The sequence below is a fragment of the Narcine bancroftii genome, chromosome 3, assembly GCF_036971445.1.
Source record: "Narcine bancroftii isolate sNarBan1 chromosome 3, sNarBan1.hap1, whole genome shotgun sequence".
Taxonomy (NCBI): Eukaryota; Metazoa; Chordata; class Chondrichthyes; order Torpediniformes; family Narcinidae; genus Narcine; species Narcine bancroftii.
In genome coordinates this window covers 342,682,464-342,708,757 of record NC_091471.1, presented here as the reverse complement: position 1 = coordinate 342,708,757, position 26,294 = coordinate 342,682,464, and the positions used below count along the sequence as shown (strand labels likewise).

The window sequence follows — 26,294 nt, the reverse complement described above, 5'->3', positions numbered from 1 at the left end:
GGGTGAAAACCATGCTCTTCCCAACTTCCACATCCCGACAGAACGGAAGGAATTTTCGCCTGCGGTCGAGTCATGAATGGGATGTCGTATAATCCCGTCCTGATTTTCTTAAAAGAAAGACTTTTGCTCCTTCTCCTCCTTGGGTAGAGATTGTGCCCGTTTGCCGCAGTGGAGAGCGCTTCTGTTTGGTTTATACTGTATATATCTATTAAAATAGATATCTCAAGCCATTTGTTTCCACCGCGGATTGAAAGAGATGCTTCTGGCGAGCTCATGGGTCACGGGCATGTGGGAGCTGGTCGTTAGCGAAGGGATCGGGGAGCAGGGCAGGAGAAGCTAGTTGGTGCTTGGGGAGAGAGATCGCAGAAGAGAGGAGGACCTCGAAAGACAGCAGCAAGGCGATGCAGCCCCTTCTGCTCTTCCTCGTCTACATGGACCCATTGAACCTGCTGATCTGCGCAGGGAGGACCCGCAACAACAGGACGCTGGCCTCTCCCCGGCGCCAAGGGGGTTACGCTTCCAAGGGGCAACCGATCAACACCACTGTGGTGGTGCCGGTTCTACAGATCAACAGGATGAAGACTCCCATGCTGCAGCACTCGGAGAAATGCCGGGGTCATTACGACGTGGCCGGGCAGTGGGACCCTGATTTCGAATGCAACAGGACTTCCTACAATTACTGCTGCGGAACCTGCTACATGCGTTACTGCTGCCAAGACAAGAACTATCGCCTGGAGCAAAACGCCTGCAAAAACTACGTGACGCCCAAAGTGGAAATTCAAGTCACCACCGACCCAAATCGGGACGAACTGGAGAACGTGTACGATCCGAGCAAAGACAAGACGAACAGCACCGTCTACATCAGCTGCGGGGTAATCGCCTTTGTAATTATAGCTGGTGTTTTTGCCAAAGTTGCCTACGATAAAGCGACTCGACCTCCCCGTGAAATGAACGTGTCCAGGTAAGATCACTCTCTTTCTGCTTTACTTTAACGGGGTCGTTCAAACGTGTGGCTTCGCACCTTCCAAGGAGCTCTTCGTTATAACTTCTCAAAGATTCTCAACAACCACAAAAAATACTCACTAAGATTTTCAAAAGCACATCTGTAGGCAAATGTTCATATCAACAGCATGGAGGAAATCACGGGATTGGATATTTGTATCTATAAATTCAGAGTTTGAGGCTGTGGGTTATTGATAATAGGAGTTATGGACAACTCGTCCCAAATGCAACTGCCAAAAAAGTCAAGAATCTGCCAAAATAAAAAGACGACCTATAATTGACTTCTAAAGCATGTTAAAATAAGGGGACGCAACAAGTCATTTTCCAATTTTGTCGAGCTTGGTAACACACCAGAGACCCAGGGTACTGTCCAAGACTATAATATTGAGCGGATTAAAAAAGAAATAAAATGATCTGGAGCAATCACATTGAAAAGGCACTGGAGCCTCCTGCAAATAGACACTTTTGTGACATCAGTTCAGATGCACATGTCCTTCCAAGAGCTGATTCAGTAACGATTAACAAGGACAGAGAGTATCTCTTGTTTTCTCCCCTGAACTTCAGATGTTCAATCAAGAATTTTGCTTTTCTTTTTTTGCTTAGGATTCTTTAAGTGACAGTTAAGCCACAAAAGGGGTAAGTTACAAGTCATGATTTGGGGAAATTGGTGACCAGGATCAAATAATGGAGAGAAATGTCAGATTTTGGATTTTGTTTTGTTTAATTTTGTAACTTCTTAGTTAAAAACAAGAATCGTGTAATCAGTCCACAAAATTAAACCATTTGGAAGGAAGATGCGTTTTTTTGTTATTTTCTGGCGGGGCTATTTTCCATGTGAAATGACAATTCCTTTCAATTTTCCATCTTTAAAATTATGTCAGAGATCATCTTGTGCGTCATGATCATTCCAAACATGAACTTTTTCATTTTTTGACATGCCCAATAACTTTATTTGACTGTCCTCCAACACATAACTTGTGGCACAAGTACGTGTTATTGCAGTATATTTAAACTACAAACATATTACCATGTTTCCATTTGATGAAAATAGGTTTCAGATTAGGCAGAGAAGCCTGATCATCTTTAGTTTACTGCATGGACTGTGCAGCACTTACCCCTTAACTTAAGCCTGGTACAAAACTACAAGCAGTACTTCGGGCTCTACATGAGATATACAACGTTTTCAATGAATGGAAAAGAATGAAGTTCCTGTTCCAATTCTCTTAAAATCAAAATAGCAGGTACATGCTTAGACAAGTCCAATTGAGGATCTTTTTAGTTGCAAATTGCCAGTGGAGGTACAGCAAGAGGCATAGTCTAGAGCTGCTGTATGCACACTTTGCAAATTCTGGCTCAAAACAAGAAATTGTTGTAGTCTCTTAATCTAATTATCATTACCTCTGGGCCAATTGCCATTCTTCCATTTCATCTCCCAACATTTTCAAACTTCACACTCCAGCAGTGGAAGATGCAGAAAATGTAAGAAATAAATGCAACCAGTTGTAATGATAAATGTGATCTTGTATATTTTATAGTGAGTTAAATATTCTGGCAGAGACATGAAGCAGCAGTTGAATCAGAGAGTTCTGTTATGATTAAGATACGTTGAGCTTTGCTCTCTCAATGATGACATGATTAGAGACTCTTGGTTTTATTATTGCTTTGTATCATACCATCATTTACTTGCACTGAAGAAGACAGTGCCATAGCACCTTTGGATTGCAAGTACGTAAGTATTTAATTTAACCAGAGCATGGTCCAAAAATGCATTGAATTGATGTGGTAGCAATCAACAATTTCACAAAACAGAAGTTTAACATCTTTTGACTCCAGCAAACTATATATGGAGTTTAATTTAACTAAAGCTGATAGCAAAAAAAAAACACATGGATTCTTCAGTTCTGGGAACATTTTCAAACAGCAGCATTATGCCCACAAATCTCAAAACATGAATGCTAGATTTTGATGCATTTGTGTCGGTTTTATTCAACATATTTTCAATTAAAAATACTACTTCGTAATATATTTGTAAAGCTTATTTCTATGCATGCTCTGAATGGATTCTCTTTAAAGAGATTAGATGAGCATTTAAAATAAATTGATTGAGCAAAAATAACAAGGTGGGAAGGTAATAAAATCTTACATTATAAATAAGTTCCTTTTTATTATTTATGGAATTAATTTCAGAATTGAACCACTCATCCTTCTTCTGCATCAGCTGAATGATAGAAGCGCAACACATCCATGCACTTTGCTGGTATAGGTAGAGTTCCGAAGGCGTTCAGAATCCTATTGTGTTGTCCGTGCAATTTACTGTGGTACAGTATCCAATGCATTCAGTTCCATGTCAGTGTAGTGTGCAACAACTGATGCACGGGGAGTCTAAATAAACTCATCACAGCGTACAAAGCCACGAAGGGTTGGAAAATATGGTAAACTCCACTATACCATTCCAAAAGGACTGGTGATCTTGATGTACCTGCCAAAGCAATGTTCAATTTCCAAAGTTTAACGTGTATTGGTATACTTTCAGTGCAATGTCTTAACATTAGATAACAAGAAGTAGAAAGTAACAAAAGAGCAGAGCACACTATTATTGATACACAATACCCAAAATATTAATTATTATATGAGTGTGTTTTTGGAAAGTCTATTTCTGACGTGTGGCAGCTGTTTAAAGGTCAGCTGGTCAGAATTCAGGATCAACGTGTTCCTATGAAGAAGACAGTCAAGGACGGCAAGGTTAGGGCATCACTCTGTACACTGGGATTAAATTCCATTGGCTCTGACGATTTTTCCAACAAATCTACAACCTACTGCAGCCTTAGATAACCTTCATTACGCTCAACTCCACTAGTTTTTGCGTCATCCATAAACTTTAGCGGCATGTACTAAAATGCTGGACGTGATCAGCAGGTCAGGCAACGTTGGTAGAGAGAGAAATTATAAACATTTCAGATCCATGATTTGAAACAAAAAACATTTAATTCATAAGAAATTTTGTGTGTTGATCTCAATGAAAATAGCCACGCTTATGAAAATGACAGATGCACGGAGCATACTTTACTCCTATTTTTGCATGAAAGACAAGAAAGCCCTGCATCAGAAACCATCGTTGTCTTTACACTGGCTGCTATCAGTTGTTTGATCATTGATTTTTAGAGATTCGGGTGTGAAAATCTAAGTTACAGGACAATGTCAGTGCAGCAGATTAGAATGATGTTGTGAACACTGATAGGCAGGGTCTCCATGAGGCACCATAATAATTCCATTAATAAAAGTCACTGAAAGGATTATAGAGCCTTGTGGACTGGGCTGGTGACTTCAAAGTGAGATGAGAAATCAGAGATCATCAAAATTTGAACACATTACCCAATACAGAAAGATTAGAAAGAACAGAGTTCAAAATTGATCAATAAACCCTCGCACTAATCACATTCAAGATTTCTTACACTCCCGTACACCAAGTGATTTTCTGATCTGCCAGCCCAGGAACACAATTGAACCTTTGCTGCATGAAGATGTACTACTAAGTCATTCGGAAACCTGAAACCTCTAGAAAATATGTTTTCAATTAAGTGTCATTGATGCTTGACTGTCCCTTTAACCATTAGCTATCAAACATCAACATAGCCAGGCGTATAAATCTAGCGCAAATCAACAGCAAGTCACATTTGAGCACAAAGCTATAAATAAAGATAAAATTCAAGAACTGATGATAATAATAGAGTATTGAACATTATAGCATAGTACAGGCCCTTTTGCCGATGATGTTGTGTCAACTTGTCTGATCTCAGAAGCCTAGGAACACCAAGTGCTGTAGGTTTCTGTGAGGTGCTCTGTCTGCCTTACGGTTGACATAGGTTAAAGAATTTCACATATGTTACATTCTAAATGTAGCATTGCGTTTCAATAATGGGACCTTTATCTTTAAATCTACTCCACAACAATCCACTTTCCCTATCTCACACCCATGATTTCTTATATCTATGTGCCTACTTAAGAGCTTTTTAAATGTCTTTATTGTACCAGACACCGCCATCACCCCAGCAATGCTATTCCATGCACCCATCCCTCTCCATTTATTGTTGTACGTTTGACATCTCCCCTAAGCTTTTCTGGTATGTGCTATTGTTGTCCTGGGAAAGAGGTGAAGGCTGTCCACCATATCATAATCTTGTCATAATCTAAGATACATCTATTAAGTCACTTTTCATCATTGCCTAAAGAGAAAAGTCCTAGTTCTGTCAACCTTGTTCCATACATCGATGAAGGGCTCAAGCCCGAAACATCGGTTCGGATTCTTTGCCTTTGCTACATAGAAGACACTGTTTGACCCATTGAGCTTCTCCAGTAATTTGTGTTTTTTCTTCAACAACAGTGTCTACAGAATTTTGTGATTTACTGGTTCTCTGATCCAAGCAACATCTTAGCAAATTTCCTCTACCCTCTAGCAGAGGTTCTAAACATTTTTTTTTCTTTCCACTCACACACCACTTTGAGTGATCCCTACGCCATCAGTGCTCTGTGATCAATAAGGGATTGCTTAATGAGGTATGTGAGTGGGAAGGGAAGGATGAGGATCAGTGCTCTAGACCAAATTGTTACTGAAATATTTTGCTTGAGACAAATTGCCATGGGCCCATTTCCTTTGGAGTTATGAAACCGTGCACATGATGAATCAATTAGGGACAATTAAAACAGTGGTTTTGAAACTTTATTTTTCCACCCACATACCACCTTAAGTAATCCCTTACTAATCACGGAGCCCCTATGACATAGGGAATACTTAAAGTGGTATGTGAGTGGAAAGAAAAAGGTTGAGAACCACTGCTCTAAAGCTTTTGCATCCTTCCTGTGATGAGGTGACCAGAACTGAATGCTATACTCCATGAGTTTTATAGAGCTGCAATATTACCTCATGGCTCTTGAATTAAATCCCCCAACTAATGAATCCATATGCCATCTTAACCACCGTATCACTGCACAGTTTTATATAGTTACCTATGAGCTGACGTAAAAATTGATAGATTAAATGTTAAATACAACTTTTATTTGTGTGCTAATCTATGAAGGCCATTCAGGTGGCAGTTCCAACCCTGGTTAGTGTGATTTGTCAGAAATGCAGTTGGGACACAATAAATATGGCAAGAAAAAGGAAATTAAAAAGTCACTATGTTCAAGGCCAGCACTTGATGAGGTCTTTGGGAAAATGTGTATCAAGGGATTAAAAACAAAAAAAAACAAAAATTGGAAGTACTTTGTAGGTTAGGCATCTATTGTGATGAGAGAAAAAAAAATTGATCTTTAATCGAAATTAGGACAAGTTAGAAAACAAATAACCTTGTAAGGAAGATATTGGACGAGAACAAAATGGGATGTGACTTCATAGCATGATTAAAAAAAAGATAGGCCAGGGTCAAAATTTGCTCAATGCAAGGACTGGAAGATCAGTGCATGCTCTACAGAATCATTGGATCAGTACTGTATCTGAAAGGCCTGGACAATAACTCAAACCATTGACTGAATCCTGCATATAAATGGATACGCGACCTTTTGTTCTGCATGGAAGGTGGTCACTCTTAAATATAAGTATAAAACATAAATAAATAAAAATACATCAATGTTCCTCTTCCTTTTTCTATCAATGGTATCAGAAGTTTGCAAAAACTTACGAAGATACGTGAAAATGTAATAAAATTAAATGAAAACAATGGTTTTGAGACAGAATCAGCTCTAATGAGGGAATGCTGAAGATATAATTCAATTCAGATGAATGATTCAAATGGGCAGGGGCAATTTCAAATATGCCATGTCTCTGATTCAAAGGTGGGGAAGGGATGCCCGATATATTTTTCTTTGAAAGTTCTTGACTGGAGGCATAAGTAATTGTGGAAGAGGATAGTAGGACAATTATTGACAAATCACGGGCTTTGTCAGGCAGGCCATTTGTTTTGTTCCAATTGCGTAATGTGGAAGCCCTCAAAATGGGTTTCCAGGACATTTAATAGATTACTACCTGACTTCAACATACTAAATTAACATGGAGTCACAGGATGGAGACAAGCCCTTCAATTCAAACTTTTCATGCTAGCCTTTCTTGTCCCTGCACCTGTTTAAACATAGTTTAACCATCTTTATCTTACCATTTCCTCTGGCTACACATTCCACACACACAACACGCACTGTACGAATTTTCCTTCTCAGGTCTCATTTAAATCTTTCACCTCTCACCTTAAATCTTTGGTCTCCACTTTTAGATTCTCCTACCCTGCTAAAAAAAAGTGTGACCATTCACCTTGTCTGTGCCTTTCATGTTTTGATGGACTTCCATTAGGTCAATCCCTCATCCTTCTAGGCTTTGGGAATAATGCCACAGTCCTTCGAGTCTCTCTTAAAACTCAAGTCTTCTAGTCCCAGTAATATTCTCATGAATCTCATTTGCAACCTTTCCAAATTAATGACATTTCCCTATTGCTCAGCAATGAAAACTGCACACAGTATTCTAATTGTGGCCTCACCTACGACCTACACAGTTGTAACATGTTGTCCCAATTCTTGTATTCAGTGTATAGTTGCACATGACATCCCAACTCTTGCACTCAATCATTGCAAGCTTAAAATGTTTCAATTTATGAAATGTAGATTCATAGTGTTAAAAGGAACACTGACACAATTTAAAAAATGCTATTATGATTAAGACTTGTCAGCCACAATCGAGCCTGCAGCTGACGTGGACTTTTACCCCCTCCATAAATCTTCGTCCGTGAAGCCAAGCCAAAGAAGAAGGTCCAAATGGATAGGTTATTTGATCTTGAAAGTAGAGAATATTTTCCAACAAAACATTAGTGGTGCTTTTTCATTTAACAATATTGATGTGAAATATGGATATATTTGTTAGCTAATTGGTTTACGGGACACATACCTAAGCAGCTAAAGAAAGGGAATATATGGATAAATCAGGATGATTTTGAAGTGTGAAAAAGACTGGGGGCCCCCTTCCTTCTTCTGTGTCCTGAATATAAAACTAGTTAGATGTGAAGAGGTACCTTTGCTTGCTGAAAATTATCACCAGCGAATGTAAATTCAGGGATAATTAAAAATGGAACTGGACATGTTTCTGTCTGCAGCAAAACACAACACCATCAGAAGAGAAGTGATCACTGAGGCTGTGTCGTTGTGGTTTGCTGGAACCTAACTGCTTGCAGTGATTGGAACCCAGCTTTTTCAGGAGATTGCATTCTACTGTATAGGGGTCACGGGTTTTGAGGGGGGGTGGTGGTGGGTGACAGTCCTCAGAGTTCATACCATGGGGTAGGTTGAATGGACTGTTTGGTCTTTTCCTTTTTGATGTATTAGTTAAGATTATAAATTTAAAAAAAAACTCCAACTCGCTGTGATTTAACCACAGAATTTTAACTTATTTTCATCCTTCCGTGACATGTAGATTTATCCTCTGTTTATCACTGAATTTTGTCAAGGGATAGAACTGAAGAACATCACAGAAAATGGCACAAGCCTGTAGGCACTCCAGCCACATCCAGAATAACTCTTATCACTGTTCATTTCATTCAAGTACAATTTGGTGATAAATTCTGTAATTATTTCAAATGAACTGAAAATCAAACTAAATTTTACAATTAATTTACTTTCATGGTTCTCAAATAAAATTAGGTATCATTTCATTGCAAAGTTTACAAATTTAATCTCAATCGATTTGAAATAATATATAATAAAACTATAATTAGATTGCAAGAACAATTACAAAGTTAACCTTCAACGTGGATTATGCACAAAATGTGTTATATGTATAATATATTTTTCAGCAATGTTCATTTTCTTTTTCCACCACATCACTTCAGAATTTAACTGGAAATTTTCGATCATAAATCACTTTGCAGATCTGACACAATTTCCATATCAGGGTCATATTATTAATAGCTCTCTTCCATGGTACTGTGGCGGTACGCCACTAGGCAGGTGAACCGGCCCCGCTTGTCACGCACACGGCGGGGCAGCTGGCTAAAATGGCACCGTTGGTGGTTTCCTCCCAACCTCGGCACCAGGTTCAGAAGCCCGCGCTTGGGGACCTACGTGATGCCCCGGTGTCATTGCCCCCCCCCCCCCCCCAGCATTGTTCTCAGCCAGGTCCAGACTGGGAGTATAAGACCAGCCAGGCAGCCTGCAATAAATCAGTTTTTGCTCACTGAACTCAACCCGTCTGGTTGTGCGATCCTTCAGTTAGCAGTGTAGCCGCCGCTACAATTGGTGACCCGACAGGTTCAAACATCTTTGAACCCAACATGAATGACTCTTCGATCAACGTTATAGCCATCAAGCTTTCTGACTTCTGGGGTTCAGGAGCTGGAGACCTGGTTCAGCCACACAGAGGATCAGTTTTACCTCCGCCAGATTTCATCGGATTCGACCAAGTTTTATCATGTGGTCGCTGCCCTGGACCAGGCTACTGCCAAATGAGTGCTGGAACTCATTCAGCACCCACCCGCAGAAGATAAGTACGGGACCATCAAGCGGATGCTCACTGGTTCCCTCGACCTTTCCAGGCACCAGCGTGCTTCTCGGATGCTGCGCCTCGACGCCTTGGGGGACAGAACTCCAATTGATTTGATGGATGAGATGCTCACGCGCATGGGTGATCACACCAACTGCCCACTCTTCGAGTGCATCTTCCTTGACCATCTGCCTGAAGACATCCAGCCGTTACTGTCCCAGGAGAGCTTTGTCGACCCTAGGAAGGTTGCTCAAAAGGCTCAGGAGCTATGGCTCGAATGATTCCCGGAGGGCTCAGCAGTCCAGCAGGTTACGAGTCATGGGCATGACCATGCCAAGCCCTCCTTTAGAGCTGCGGTGGAACACCCGGCCTCTGCAGGGGTCTTAAAGAGCATAGCCAGAAGCAAGTCATCCACTTAAGGCCTCTGCTTCTTCCATCAGTGGTGGGGAGCCAAGGCTCGGAAGTGTCACCAGCCCTGCTCGTTCCAGGGAAATGAGCAGGCCGTCCACCGTTAATGGCTGCGGCGGCTGGCCAAGAACACAGCCTTCTCTACCTGTGGTATTCAGTCAGTGGCTGACACTTTCTCATCGACACCAGGGCCCAGATCAGCATCATCCCGGCCACAGCCATCAAGTCCCAGAACCGGCCTCGAGGATCTCCCCTCTGTGCTGCCAATTCAACGGAGATCCAAATGTATGGAGACAAGACCGTCCACTTCCAGATCGGCCAACAGAAGTTCTCATGGGGGTTCACTGTTTCGTCCCTTCCAACTGCCATCCTGGGTGTCGACTACCTCCTTGCACACGGACTCCTGGTTGACATTCGAGGTAGACAACTGGTAGCTGCCTATACCTTCCAATCCATTTGCCTCAATGCCTCCCGCACAGAGCAACCTCACAAGGCCACGGTCAGCATGCCCAAGGATGAGTTTCCGAGTTCCTGTCCCTCATCAAGCCGCAGTTCTTTGCCGCCTCACCACGCCACGGAGTGTTTCATTACATCCCCACCCAAGGCCCGCCGGTCTACGCCAAGGCATGCTGGCTCCCGCCAGATAAGCTCCAGATAGCGAAGGAAGATTTCTCATATCTGCAGGAGCTGGGGATCATTCAATGCTCCAACAGTCCTTGGACCTCACCACTCCACCTGGTCCTGAAAGCCTCCAATGGCTGGCGCTCCTTTGAAGATTATCGACGGTTTAATGATGTGACAGTACCTGACCGTTACCCAATCCCTCACATCTAGGACTTTACGGCCAACCTGCATGGTTCAAGGGTATTTTCTGAGGTCGACCTGGAGCACGGGTATCACCAAATCCCGGTGCACCCCGAGGACATACCCAAAACGGCCATCATCACCACCCTTCGGATTGTTCGAGTTCCTACACATGCCCAGACCTTCCAGCGCCTTATGGACACAGTGGACAGGGATTTGAATTTCATATTCATTTACCTGGACGACATCCTTGTCGCCAGCAGAGATCGGGCACAATACAAGTTTCACCTGCACACCCTCTTCTCCTGACTGGCCGACTTCGGCCTAACAACCAATCCGGCCAGTTCCCAGTTCGGGAAAGAGTCCATGCAGTTCCTGGGCCATACCATCACGGCTGAAGGAGCCACACCTGCCGCTATGAAGGTCGCTGCAATCAGGGAGTTCCCACACCCAGACAACCTCAAGGGGCTACAGGAGTTTGAGGGTATGGTCAATTTCTAGAACTGTTTAATTCCAGGTGCTGCGCGCATCATGCAGTCGCTCTTTGCCCTCATCGCGGCCAAAGACGAAACACTCCCCTGAACTCCAGAGGCCAGCAGGGCATTTGAAGCCGTGAAAGATGCCCTCACAAAAGCTAGCCTGCTCGTCCATTCATGCACCAACTTGCATATGGCGCTTTCCATCGATGCCTCTGCCACAGCCATCGGCTCCATCCTGGAACAGCAGGTGAATGGAGAGTGGAAACCATTGGCATTCTTTAACCGACTTCTTCGGCCGCCAGAGCGCAAGTATAGTGCTTTAGATCGTGAGTTGCTGGGCATGTACCTGGCAGTGCATCATTTCCGCTATTTCTTGGAGGAGAAGCCTTTCACCATTGCCAACTTTCCAAGGTACACAGGCACACCAGAGCACCCGTGCAAGACTTCGAACATGTCCGAGAACGGTTCAGCCACATACATGTGGACATCATCTGACCCTTACCCATTTCCCGAGGTAACCGTTACCTTTTCACAGCGGTAGACTGCAAAAAAAAAAAAGACTGCACCACTCGTTGGCCCAAGGCGATCCCGATGCCAGATGCCTCCAAGGACTCCTCCTCCCGAATGCTTTTGAATGGTTGTGTTGCCTGGTTTGGCGTCGCGAACCACCTCGCCAGTGATCGGGGCATCCAGTTCACCTCTGCACTCTGGGCACAGCTTGCCAACAGGCTGGGGATTGAGCTACATCACACCACAGCCTATCACCCACAGACCAATGGGCTAGTCGAGCGATTGCACCGCCACCTTAAGTCGGCACTTATGGCCCACCTCACTGGCCCTGATTGGGTGGACGAGCTGCCTTGGGTGCTCCTGAGCATCTGCTTGACACCCAAAGAAGACCTACAGGCGTCATCAGCCGAGCTGGTCTGCGGTGCACCGCTAGCCCTACCCAGTGAGTTTGTCAATGCACCTCACAACCCCCAACCAGTCTCTGTACGGTCTACTTTCCTGCTTCCAGGCCCAGTTGTACTCCTTCACACCGCCACTGCTGCCCAGACATGGCACAGGGGCCTCTTATGTCTCCAGTGAGCTGTACTCCACAGAGTACATTTTTATCAGGCGGGGCCTGTCCACAGCACCTCTACAAAGAGCATATGAAGGGCCGCACAAAGTCGTCCAGCATTCAGGACCAACTTTCACACTGGACATCGGTGTTAAGAGGGAACTGTTTATGGTGGACAGGTGAAAGCCAGCCCACCTCGACCCCACCAAACCAGTAGTTGTGGCCCAACCCAAGAAGTGAGGCTGCCCGGCAAAAAAGGACATTAGCGCTGGTTCTGGGGGAGGCTGCGTGGCAGTACACCATTAGGCAGGTGAACCGGCCCCACTTGTGTCGCAGCCGGCCAAAATGGCACCGTGGGTGGTTTCCTCCTGACCTCGGCACCGGCCTCAGAAGCCCGTGCTTGCGGACCCACGTGACGCCTCGGTGACGTTGGGGCCCCCAGCGCGGTTCTCAGCCAGGTCCGGGTTGGGAGTATAAGACCAGCCAGGAAGCCTGCAATAAATCAGTTTTTGCTCACTGAACTCAACCCATCTGGTTGTGTGATCCTTCAGTTCGCAGGGTAGCCACCGCTACAGTATGTCTATTTTTAGAGAAGTTAGTGTGTGTTTTTTATAGGAGGGCCTGCAATAACTAGGTTTTAATAACACTACTCCAAGGTGGGACCCCAATTGGACATATTCTTCTATCTAACTCCTTTTTTGAGACCATCTATTGGTACAAATTACCCACTCGCTAATCTTAACTTGTCAGCTCTGTGGTGCCCTACTTTCTAATGACTCCAAGATGCTCCAAGAATCACTAAGCTCATGACTTCCTGGCACTCTGACCTTTGTAACTCCCAAACTTCCCAAGACCACATCTCCCCAACTCATTAAATTCCCAGCCTCCACAACAGCCCAAATCTCCAGCCCTTTATTATTTGACTCTTAAACTTCCTATTCTCTTCATTCAAATCCTTGATTCTCCAACTCATGTTCCCCAATCTTTCCTAACATATTGACAATGACCCAATTACTTCCCTCCTCATAAGTCACATCCCAGAAATGTGAAGTCTTTTTTTCTTCAATTAATTATAACTACCAAATACTGGCACCTCTGATATGGGAAATAAAACTGCCTATAAAATATCCCACTCACGAAGTAGCAAATCTTCAAACATGTATTGGATTGGATCAAATACAGGAATAGTCATTTTGTGGATCTATGAAACATGTTACTTGAATCTCCAACAGATGTTAAGTCATTGCTGACAAGATAGGGCAGCTGTTGCAACTGACATTTACGATCAAATATTCCTTTGAAGATATGCTGCTCGACTGTTAATTTCATTAGAATTATCAGTAGAGCTGGCAATTTTATTTTAAATATTAAACCTAACCTCTTATGGGAAAGGCTATGCTTGCTTCCCCACAATTTGGAACTTACAATTGACATATCTAAAAAATAGAGAGTAAATCCCACATTCAGAGATTTGCTAGCCTTAATTCCACTGATGCTTTGTTTCTTGCATCTTGCCATTTCCACTATCTGTAATCTTCCAAGATTCTTGTGTTTATCCATTTCTTGCCTTAAGTGCATTTCTGAATTCTCCCTACCAATCGGTGTTTTAATAGATGGAGAAAGAGTTGATAAATTACCTAAATGGAGCTGAGAGAAGAGGAGAAGAGGTAGGGGCAAAGCCAATGGCCACATGGAATCTCAGAGAAAGAGTCAATTTTCCAATAGTGGAGAAAGTCATGGTTGGATGGCTCATAGAGTTACCATGGTATAAGGTGGAGGGGCATTTAAAGGGCAGGGCTTTTCAGAAATGAGAACTTGAACATTCTTTCTCCAGCTTTCTCTACTTCTTTTCTGAAAATATTAACTCATGCCTATGGTTTTTGACAAGTGCATTCTGACACCCTTCCAATGTGACCATTCCTCACAGTTGAATTGATATGCTTGTTGACACGCCAATGATCAAGGGTCTGAAAGTCGCCAGTGTGACATGAGAATGGGATGGAATAATATCTCCCTTTCACTCTCTTTTAATAACATGGCAAAATATCTGCACAATAACATACAATTTCTCTGCAATAAATTAGGTCAGTCTTTATTTTAACCATGACTTTCCATTCCATGTAAATGGGGCAAATGGTGAGGAAAAAGTGGTAGAGGGTAGTGGTCGATTCATGTGTTAGAAACATTAAGCCGCAACCTTTTAGTGCTGGTTTGGAAAGACTCCTCTGCTAATTTAAATACCTCTCTTTTAGCCTGTTCAATGTAACATTCTCTGACTAATTACAAATTATATAATGATAATTCCAGCAGTCCAGAACTCTGTTTAGCACACATCTGCTTAGGCAGTAGCTAATTTCAGTCATTGACACAGAATTTGTCCAAGGAGGCATTGCAAAGAAGAGGCTGGTGCCTGGTACTTGGTTGGAGGATTAAAGTATAAGAATTTAGGAAGCTTGATAAGAAGTTAAAAAGTTCTTTTAGAGTTGCAATCTCCAATTTATATCCATGCATCACATGCTAATTTGACCAGAAATAAGAAGGAGGAACACTTGAACATAGGATTAAGGAGCTGGTGTAGGAAGCAGAGCTTCAGATACTTGGATCATTGGGATTTCCTCGAGGGACCTGTGCAAAAATGATGAGTGGCACCAAAACGGAGGGGCACCAATATCTTTGGATGAAGGTTGGGTGGTGCTACTCACGAGGGTTAAACTCAATTGGCGATGGGTGGGAACTGGAGTAGTAGATGAGTAGTGATTAAAAAGAAGGTAGAGGTTAAGTGAAGTTAGTGTATGAGGAAAAACCATGAGAGTCAGAATTTAGGCAGAAATGAGGGCCAGCATTGTACTTATTTGATTGCAAGGTGTGTTACAGATAACAGAGATAACCTTAAAGGCTAGATTTGTACATGAAGCTATGATATTGTAGTCTTCATAGAAATTTGGTTGTGAGAACATCAGGGCTAGCAGCTCAACAATTCAGGGGATCAATTTTTCAGACATTCTATAGAGGTGTGTAAAATAGGTGGGGGAAGTTACATTAGAGATTAGGAAGAATGTCAAGGCTGCACTATGAGTGGATATCTGGATAGCTCATCCAGTGAGGCCATGAGGGCGCAAGTCAGGAATAAGTAAAGTTCAATCACTGCAATGGAGCTGTACTATGGGTCTCCCAATAACCAGCAAGAGCTAGAAGAATGTGTTTGGAGGCAAAGATCCAATGGAAAGATGTTAAAACAACAGGGTTATTGTAGTGAGTGACATTAACTTCCCCATTACGGGCCAGAACTCTTTCAGTGCCAGGAGCTTAGTGGGTACTTCCAGAAGGGTCTCGTGAAACAATATATTGATAGTCTAATTTGGGAGGGGGTTGTATTAGACCTTATATTGGTGAACAAGCCTGGCCAGATGATCAAAGTTTAAATGGGGTAACATTTTGCATAGAGTGACTTAAAATCCTGTAAGTTTTAAGATAATTATAGATAAGGATAATACTGGTCATTGGGTAAAGGTATTAAATGGGGAGAAGTCTAATTATAACAGTAATGGGAAGATAGTGGAAATGGTAGATTGGGAGCAACTGCTTGAACGTAAATCCTCATCTGACACGTGGGAGTCTTTTAAAAAACAGTTCATTAGAGTTCAGAACCTGTGTGATGTTGAATTTATTGTCATATATATCAGTACAATGTAAAGATTCACTAAAATTCTTGCTTGCTGTAGCCACATGGGTACATAAGATACACCAACATGTTCCTATGAGGGGTGAAAAAAATGTCAAGGTTCAGGAACCTTGCACAATAAGATATATTGCAAGTTTAGTCAAAAAAAAAGAAGCATATACAAAGTTCATGAAGCTGAAATTGAGCATTATAAAGAAAGCAAGAAAGAACTTGAAATTACAAGGGCTAAAAGAGGATTGGAATGCCATGAACGTAGGAATAAGGAGGATCCCGAAGTATTTTATACATATATATATATATATATATGGATCAAGAACTAGCTAGGGAAAGGATAAGTCCACTTATGGATGGAGAAGAGAAAGAAAACACAAATTGCTGGAAAGCTCAGCAGGTCAAGCAGTTTTCTTTATAGAGCAAAGATGGAGATACATCACCAATGCTTTGGGCTCGAGACATTGGTGATCTATCTCTACCTTTGCGACGAAAAGGTGTTGGATGACTTGAAAAATATTAAGGTGGTTATGTCTCAGGACCCTAATAGGATTTATCTCAGGATATTCAGGGAATGAAAGGAGGAAATTGCTGAAGTCTTGAGAGAGATTTTAATTTAATTTTAATTTAGACATACAGCACAGCAACAGGCCCATAAGCCCATGCCGCCCAAATACCCCAATTAACTTGCCACCCCCGTACATTTGGAAGGGTGGGAGGAAACCGGAGAGCCCGGGGGAAACCCATGCAGACATGGAGAGAATGTCCAAATTCCTTACAGACTGTGCTGGATTTGAACTGCATCACTGGTACTGTGATAGCATTGCACTAACTGCACCACTCTAAACCGTATCCTCTTTAGCCATGGTCCCAGAAGATTGGAGAACAACTAATGTTATTCTTTGCTTTTTGGAAGGAAGCAGAAGTAAACACGGGAAGTACAGGCTAGCGAGCCTTGCATCAGTGGGAGGGAAGTTATTAAAGAGGTTTCTTCCAGAAGGGTTTAATCACATTAGGAAAAGCAAGGAGTTATTAAGGATAGATAAATTGGCTATTTGTGTGCAGAAGGTCCTTTCTCTCATTTGATTGATTTTTTTTGGTGGGGGGGGGGAAGTGACAGAGATGATTGAAGAGGGCATGGTCGTGAAGGTTATACATATGGACCTCAGTAAAATACTTGACATGGTGGGTTTGTTCAGAGATTAAGTCATATGGTAATTTTATCAATTTTATCCAAAACTTGTGGTCAGAGAAGACAAAGTGATTGAAGGATGTTTCACACACACGCACGCGATTTGGATAAAGATGTTGGTAGTCGGATAGGTAAGTGCAGATGTTACCTGGATTGGCATGTATTAGCTGTTAACTGAGTTTTGACATATTGGATTATTTACTCTGGACCAACAGAGCCTGAGGTGCAAGCTAATAGAAGTGTATAAAATTATGAGAGGCATAGATTGGGTAAAAATAGTCTTTTGCCCGGGGAGGAAATGTCAAACAATCAAGGGTATAGATTTAAAGTGAGAAGGTGAAAGTTTAAAGTAGATGTGTGAAGCAATTTTTTTATATACAGAGCAGTAGTGCTTGTAATTCCTACAAGGCGCAGGACTTGAGGTTACTTATCAACAAGGTACCTCACAGGATCCTAGCTAAAACGATAAGAGCCCATGGTATAACAGGAAAGATACTAGCCCGGGTAGAACATTGGCTGATTGGCAGGAAGCAGAGTTGAAATACAAGGATCATATTCTGATTGGCTGCAAGTTGCTCGTGGTGTTCCACAGTGATCGGTGTTGGGGCCGCTTCCTTTTATGTTGAATCTTAATGATTTGGATTATGGAATGACTGGCTTTGTGACCGAGTTTGCAGATGGCATTAAGGTTGGTGGAGGAGCAGGTAATGTAGAGGAAACATGAGGCTGCAGAAGGACATAGGAGAATGGGCAGAGAAGAGATAAATGAAAGTGTACAGTCATGCATTTTGGTGTAAAAAATAAACGGGCAGACTATTTTTTTTAAATGGGGAGAAAAATGAAAATATCCAGATGCAAAAGGACCTGCTCGTGCAGGATGACCTGAAGGTAAACTTGGTGAAGAATGCAAATGCAATTTTTGCATTCATTTCGAGAGGAATAGAATATGAGAGCAAGTAGGTGATGTTGGGGCTTTGTAAAGCACTGGTAAGACCTCACTTGGAGTATTGTGAGCAGTTTTAGTCTCATTTAAGAAAAGATCTGCTGATGTTAGAGAATTTGGGAATTAAATGTTATCCTGTGAGGTGCATTTGACTGCTCTTGGCCTGAAGGGCATCCATTTAGAACAGAAATGCATAGGAATTTCTTTACCCAGCGGGTGGTAAATCTGTAGAATGTGTTGCTACATGGGGTTGTGGAGGCCAGGTCATTGGGTGCATTTAAATCACAGGTTCTTGATTAGCCAGGGTGTCAAAGGTTATGGGGAGAATGCCGTGAAGTGGGGATGAGTGGGAAAATGGATCATGATTAAATGGCAGGGCAGACTTGATGGGCCGAATAACCTATTTCTGCTCCTATGTCTTGTAGAATCCACTGTCAAGTTGTGGAAGCAGATACGATAACAATGTTTACAAGTCCTTAAGACAAACAGATGAACAAAATAAATAAAGGCTTACAGAGCTTATGCAGGTAGATGAGATTAGCTCAGATAGGCTGAAAGGCATGATCTTGTGCAGTACTGTTCTATGTTCTATATTTCACTTCACAATAAGGGCAGGGAAACCGACCTTGCAAAAGTAAGGTAATAAATTACGAAGGATGATAAATCTACAGAATACTGAAAAGTATGTCAGAAAACTAGGACACTTACAGAGACTCAAATTGTTGGAGTTGTAATTATATATGGATGGAGGCAGTTTCAACTGCCAGTGATTGGTAGTGGTGGTCAAAAGCAATCATTGTTTGGGAGCCAGGTGTAACCCTTACTACATGTGTCAGGTTTTCTGCACTGACTTCATGTCTCTTAGAGCATTTCCCTTTAAGAACTGTGAAAACGTGCTTCTGCCAGACTCATCCAGGGACAGGTTGTGCAGCGGAAAATTATGGAAGTAACAGCCAAATATTGTAGTTAACATGAATAGTAAGTTTGCAAGACTCCAAAATTGGTGGTATAGTGAACAGTGAGGAAGGATATCTAAATTTATAACTGGAGATTGAAGAGCCTGATAGCTACGTTGTCACCAGGGGTCTTTTATGATGTTGGCTGCCTTCTTGAGGCAGCGCTTCAGATAGATGTCTTCAAGGGATGGGTGTTGGAGCCTGTGATCGACCTGGCTATGTTTACTACCTTCTGAAGCCTTCTGCATTCCTGGGTGGTCGAATTACCAAACAGAGTATATTTCATAGTGCACTTCTAGACGTTTGATCGAGTAGTCAACGACATGCCAAATCTTCTCAGACTCCTTAGAAAGTATCATCATTGGAGTGTCTTCTTCACAGTTAGCTTGATGTGCTGGCTCCAGGAGATGTCTTCTGACATATAGACTCCAAGGAACTTGAAAGTACTAACTTTCTCCACCTCTGTCCAATGTGTATAGGTGGGCGGTCCCACAGCTGCCCTTCTTAAAATCAACAATAGCATCTTTTGTCTCAGTGACGTTGAGAGCAAATTTGTTGTTCGAGCACCACTTAACCAGAATTTCATTCTGGTTCATCTTATCCAGTTTTTTTGGCCAACAATGGTGGTTTAAAAATTTTTTTTGTGGTTATTGTTGGTATTATTGACCATCATTATATGTTCTGACCATTGGCGAGTGTTTTATAGACCATTCGGCCCTTTGAACCTATTCTGCCATTCAATGATATTGTGGTTAATCTGTCCCATGTATTTGCCCCAACATTGGCTAATAACTCAGAAATTAAATGCTATATTTTAGAACTTTCAATGTTTGTTTGCAAGTTCACTAATTGCTGACGTAGATCCAATGGATGACATTTCTGATTTGCACTCATGTTCTGGCTTAGGTATGGATGATTAAAGTATGAGCTAATGTCTTTTGATGGCTGCCCTGCAGAAGGAGAAGATTAGGAGTACGCTATAACATGAACACATAATATTGGCCCAAACCTAACCTTGCACAAGCATTCTTCAGCAACCTAGTCCACCATCCACAAACCCTCAGAAGGGGAAAGAGACTGCCATTTGTTTTAGTGGATTTCCACCTACCTTTTTTGCCACACCTTTGTACTATGCATCAGTGTCCCCTGGGGGCAATGTGAGAAAACTTTGTCCTGTACTCTGTGTACTTGTTGCGCACCAGAAGTAAATCATCTATGAATTAAGGCAGTTTTCTTACTATTTACCCTGTGGCTGGCAACTATTTGAATTATATTTTGAATTCTGATATTGCAGTTGTCTCAGTGATAAATCTGCCTTTCTTATGCACTTAATGTACTTGCCAGGTTGTTAGTTTTTCCATCTAAAGTAAAAACATGTTATTCAAAGCTTAATAGTTCTTTTCATGACATGTAACAATCAGTGAATAAATTTTACAGAAAGTACATGGACATTCTGTATATAATTTATGAACGGATCAATGACCATTCTGTTTGTGCAAGATATTCACATTTTTTTCTTAACTCTTGATTGTTTTCTTGTCTAATATCAAGTATAGAGTGATACCACAACCACTGACATTCTCCTAAAATAATTATTAAGGAGGGGGTGAAAATTTCATAATTAAGCTCTGACACTCAGATAACTGTTGCGAACAAAGCTCAATGCCATTTTAGATAATTGTAGAAGGTACTATTAATCAGAAAAAAGGTGGTTCAGGAGCCATCGATTTGACAGGTTACTGCTACACATCCTCTGTCTAATTTGAACCTATTCTAAGAACAGTGCACTTTCCAAGTGTAGGTTTGATGCATTGGTAATTATTCTCTATTTTTCCATTAAAGATACCAATAGCTTAAACCAGTGGTACTCAATCTTTTTCTTTCCACTCACATACCACTTTAAATATTCCCTCTGCCATAGGTGCTCTGTGATTAATAAGGGATTGCTTAAAGTGGTATGTGGGTGGAAAGAAAAAGGTTGAGAACCACTATTTTAATCGTACCTAATTGACTCATTATGTGCACGGTTTCATAACTCCAAAGGAAATGGACCAATGACATTTTTCTCAAGCAAAATATTTCAGTAACAATTGGGTCTAGAGCAATGATTCTCAACCTTCCCTTCCCGCTCACTTACCACCTTAAGTAATCCCTTACTAAACACAGAGCACTTATGGCATAGGGATGACTTTAAGTGGTATGTGAGTGGAAAGAAAAAGGTTGAGTACCACTGGCTTAAACCATAAGACCTTATGACGTAGCAGCAGAAATAGGTTGTTCAGCCCATCAATTCTGCCCCACCATTCAGCCAGGAGTTGATCAATTTTCACACTCAGCTCCAGGGCCTGGCCTTCTTGTCATAACCTTTTGTGCCCGAACTTAATCAAGAACTTACCAATCTCTGCCTTAAATGCACCCAATGACCTGGCCTCCACACTACCTGTGGCAATAAATTCCATAGATTTACCACCTACTTCTTGTCTTAGAGTCACTCTCCCATCGTGGGAAATAACCTTTCTACGTTTACTGTGTCCATGTCTTTTAACATTTGAAGTGTTTCAATGAGCTCGCCCCCCCCATTCTAAATTTGAACAAGTACAGACCAAGAGCTGCCAAACTCTCCTCAGAAAAACACAGAACAAACTTTTTTTCTAACTATACATCATCTATTCCATGCTCCTTGTTCAGTTCAGTGAACCAGAAATTGCACTGTGCATTAATGGTGCTGCTTGGACTCAAGAGCAAAGATGCTACTGAAACCAAAGTCTCTATTCCACAAGTCGCACTTACGGGTGTTACCTTTATTAAGAAAGAAGTCATTTGCACAAGATTAAATCCATTGATTGTGCATCATTGATTAGCCACTTTAAAACTCTAAATAGGATTAAGTGCTTCAGAAAAGAATCCAATTCAATAAATCTATATCAGTGCATCAATTACATGTGAAATTGCTGGAACTGGTTCTTTTTAGAGAACTCTTCAATGGGAAAATATTTATTACAATACATGCTGATGTTTCAGTATAACAGGTGATGTGAGGGTCAATTTACTGTCTTGAGCATTCTAGCTTGAATAATCAGCATCTGTTAATGTCTCAAGGATCGCAATATAACTTTCATCAGACCTAGAACAACACCTAAAATATTACTTTTCAGTTTTTGCAAATATTTTCACACGAACTGGAAACAGAGGCACTAGAATATTAATATGACATAGCCACTTTTAGTAAGAAATATGGACTAGGACAGCTTGGCTGGGACAGCTTCAAGAATTTAATTCTGTCAACCTTTTGAGGGGCAAGTGTGTATGACCATAATATCACAGACAAATGAATGCATATGCATTCGCAGCCTCAGGTCAAACACAATTCTTTTACTTGCCCCCACCTTGGGCATGACCCTTAGCTGCTCTACATAATAGAACCCATTCCAGCACACCCTCCGTGTTTTTTCGTTGTTGGTCAGGTGAACTGTATAAAGTTAGTGTTGTGAATAAATTGGGAAGTTTCTCCCAAATGACTTCTGTCATTCTAATTATATTGCAACTTCAGTTATTTTGGAGATCGTTGTATTCAAAAAAATTACTTTCTGGAGAGAATTGTTAAAGAAAGGAAATGGTTTATATTGATATTGAACTTTTCAGGTATTTCTGCTGAGCTTGTACTTATGTTGAGTCTTTCAGGACCCATGTATGACATCTACAAATGCTTTTCCACTAGTGAAGCAATTTTAAACTGTAGTCACTCTTATATAAAATATCTTCATACAGTTAGGGTCGATATGATGGTGAATTTCCTTCCCTATGAATGTTGATACAATTTTAGAAAAAATATTTTTTCCATATGTGGATTTATAAATGCCAGCAGAAATTAACATGCAACATCACAATTTACATTGTTCCTCTTTGAACATGAGATTTGGGAACATGGGAGTGGAGGTACTGGGTGGAATTCAGAATACTGTATTTTAAATGGATCTGGTCAGACCACAATAAACAAGCCTATAAAGTGACAAAAATAGCATTTTAAATAATATTTACATTAGCATTTTTCTTCTTGAAAGTTTTGCGAAAATGCAGAGGTTGTGTAAAACTTGCTTCAGTTGGCAAGGTTTCGTGCTCCATGATGTCCTTCCTCCCCTTAAAAATTGTGCCACGTCATCCAACAGTTACTTGCTTCGACAAGAGACAAGCCAATGTGGCTATGTCTGAAAGCCTTGCTCTTGAGCTATTTATAAAATTATAGAGAAACACACCTCGTTTTTCTCTTTTAAATCTCATCAATCATAGTAACTAAAAACTTAGGTCATTTAAATACTTCACTTTCAATTGGTATAAAGATTGTAAGCGTTATAAAATCATATCCCCTTCAAAACCATCTAAGATACTGCTGCTCCATACAGAAGTGAGGTTGCTGTCCAAAGGAAATTGTCTTCATTGTTTTGTTGCACTCTGGGACATAATTATTTTCTTCTTTTCACATAGTGAGCATGGAGAAAAACTCGTTGACACAAAGGTGGACATATTTTATCTGGATGACCTAAATAAAGTCAATTTATTGAACAAGATATTATAAGGTCAACACAATAACCTCATCGAGAGTAATGGAGCCATTGTTTCTTTCCTTAAAAAAGCTCAAAGTCTATTGGAGCAATATCAGACGTTAGGAATTTCTAGACCTGAACTGGAACGCAGTGGTACTGAAGGACGACAACGTTACTGTTTACATGAAACATCTAAAGCAAATACACACAGATCTGCAGGAAAGATTTAATGACCTGCCAAACCTCGATAACCCATATTGGATATTAGATCCATTTGAGGAACAACTCACCGACATAGAGATTCAAGAGAGGTTGATTGTTCTAAGTTCAATTACAAAAACATTTTTTGGGTTAAGAATGATCTCCCAAATAGCTTTCCGAAACGCTGTGAAAAGTCTGAAAGATTTTTCCTTGCCTTTCCCTCAACATATTTAGTAAAATGTGGATTCAGCAAAAATAGTTTCCTTGACAAAATTGAGGAACACATATGATGACAAGATTTGAGCCTAACATCATAAATCTTGCACAAAAACATCAAGCTCAAGGATCGCACTGAAATTTTCACTTGATAAGAATTATTTTTAAAGTCATTTTTATTAAATTTTCACATCTTATACTTCTTTTGTAATATTCATGTTCATGTTTTCTCCTTTCCTACATGTTCATTGAGAATTATTTCACAAGCCACAGTTGGTAAGCTCAGAGTAAAAGCCTTGTTTTCTTTTCACCTTACGATACATAAATATCTTTTATGTTTTTATGCTGCTATGTAGGAAGAGGTATGGAACCAAATAAAATTGACTGCTTCCCAGGGAAGGAGGCCATAAACTTTGAGCAAGGTCCTAAGGGAGCTATAGCCAAAAAAAGGTTGAAAATAGCTGCTGTAGACAATGCTGTTTCTAACAACGAAGGACTGGGTATTGTGTGCAGACCTTCTCTATTGCCAGATTTGTGAAGGGGAACTGAATAAAACTTACAGGCATTCAAAATTCATTATCAAAGTTCAAGTGACTGACCTCTCCAAAAGCCAGATTGGATCCCACTGCGATAATCCCTAAATGTCCAATCACAATCATGTAAATATTGCTGCATTTGCTGCTCTTTTACCAGGACTATGTGAGGATACTTTCATGTCAAGTTAGACTCATTAGCGGCCTAACTGCCAACCTAGCACTTCTATCTTTTTTCTTTTTTTCTTTGGCTTGGCTTCGCGGACAAAGATTTATGGAGGGGTAATGGAGGGGTAATGTCCATGTCAGCTGCAGGCTCGTTTGTAGCTGACAAGTCCGATGCGGGACAGGCAGACACGGTTGCAGCGGTTGCAGGGGAAAATTGGTTGGTTGGGGTTGGGTGTTGGGTTTTTCCTCCTTTGTCTTTTGTCGGTGAGGTGGGCTCTGCGGTCTTCTTCAAAGGAGGTTGCTGCCCGCCAAACTGTGAGGCGCCAAGATGCACGGTTTGAGGCGCTATCAGCCCACTGGCGGTGGTCAATGTGGCAGGCACCAAGAGATTTCTTTAGGCAGTCCTTGTACCTCTTCTTTGGTGCACCTCTGTCACTAACTTGTAAAAAACAAATTGTACTCTTTTGGATCACACCTGAAAGAAATGACTTATCAAGAACATTGCGTGTCCTTGTAGTAAGCTTCATGTTCTGGAACAGAGCCAGCATTAGAAACTGTAATAGTGAATTAATAATTGAGAATCAGATGGAAGGGAATTAAATGTTTAAATTTAATTTTCTTCCCGTGTTTTGATGGGTGCCTAGAAAATATAGCTCCCAAAATGTCATTCACTCTAAAGCATTGGTTTCAAAATAGTTCTTTCACACCCCCCCCCCTCCAAACTCACTTACCACTTTAAGTAATCCCAATGCTATAAGTGCTCTGTGATTAGTAAGGGATTGCTTAAGGTGGTATGTGAGCGGGAAGGGAAAGTTGAGAATCATTACTCTAGACCCAATTGTTACTGAAATATTTTGCTTGAGAAAAATTGTCATTGGCCCATTTCCTTTTGAGTTATGAAACGGTGCACATGACGAGTCAATTAGGTACGATTAAAAGAGTAGTTTTCAAACCTTTTACTTTCCACCCACATACCACCTTAAGCAATCCCTTTACTAATCACAGACCACTTATGGCATAGCGATTACTTAAGATGGAATGAGAGTTTAGGGAGGCAATTTGAAAACCACTGATAGAAAATATTCTCTCAAATGCAGTGTCTCATAACAATTGGACCTCAGGTTTCATATAGAACAGGGTTTTGCCAAGGATTTTTCAGCATTGTTGTTGCATATCCCATTGGAGGAGTTCCATATAATTCCTGAGAAGACACAAAACTCAGGCCATAAATCTCTCTTGCACATCCATCTCTTGACTGCAACTGGTCCTCCTCACGATTCTTATTTTTATATATTTATCAAAGCCTTTAACCAAAATTATCCATCCCTTGTTTCTCGTATATACATTGTAAGTGTAGAAAAGTTACTTAAAGCAAATTAAATGATCAAAGGTTGACAGGAATACGTGATAATTTCAGGGGAATGATCTCAAATTACAATTTTATTAGAATGAATTTCTTATCCACAAGTAACCCCAGTATTCATTCATTAGGTTAAAAGAAAAGATTTCCTTATACATTGTAGAAAAAAAAAAACATCGAAATACTGGAGGAACTCAGCAGGCCTTGCAGTGTCCATTGGAGATAAAAATATTTTAATGACAT

At 41.1% G+C, this 26,294-nt stretch overlaps 1 protein-coding gene across 1 annotated transcript in view; it reads left to right on the top strand.

Annotated features, from left to right (window-relative positions):
- The first annotated feature begins 401 nt into the window (after positions 1-401).
- The window catches only part of LOC138759309 (protein shisa-6-like), a 434,403-nt gene continuing 408,510 nt past the window's right edge, over positions 402-26,294 (top strand). The window contains exon 1 of the mRNA XM_069929517.1: positions 402-961. Within this exon, the coding sequence (XP_069785618.1) occupies positions 402-961 (560 nt within the window). The remainder of the gene's footprint in view (positions 962-26,294) is intronic.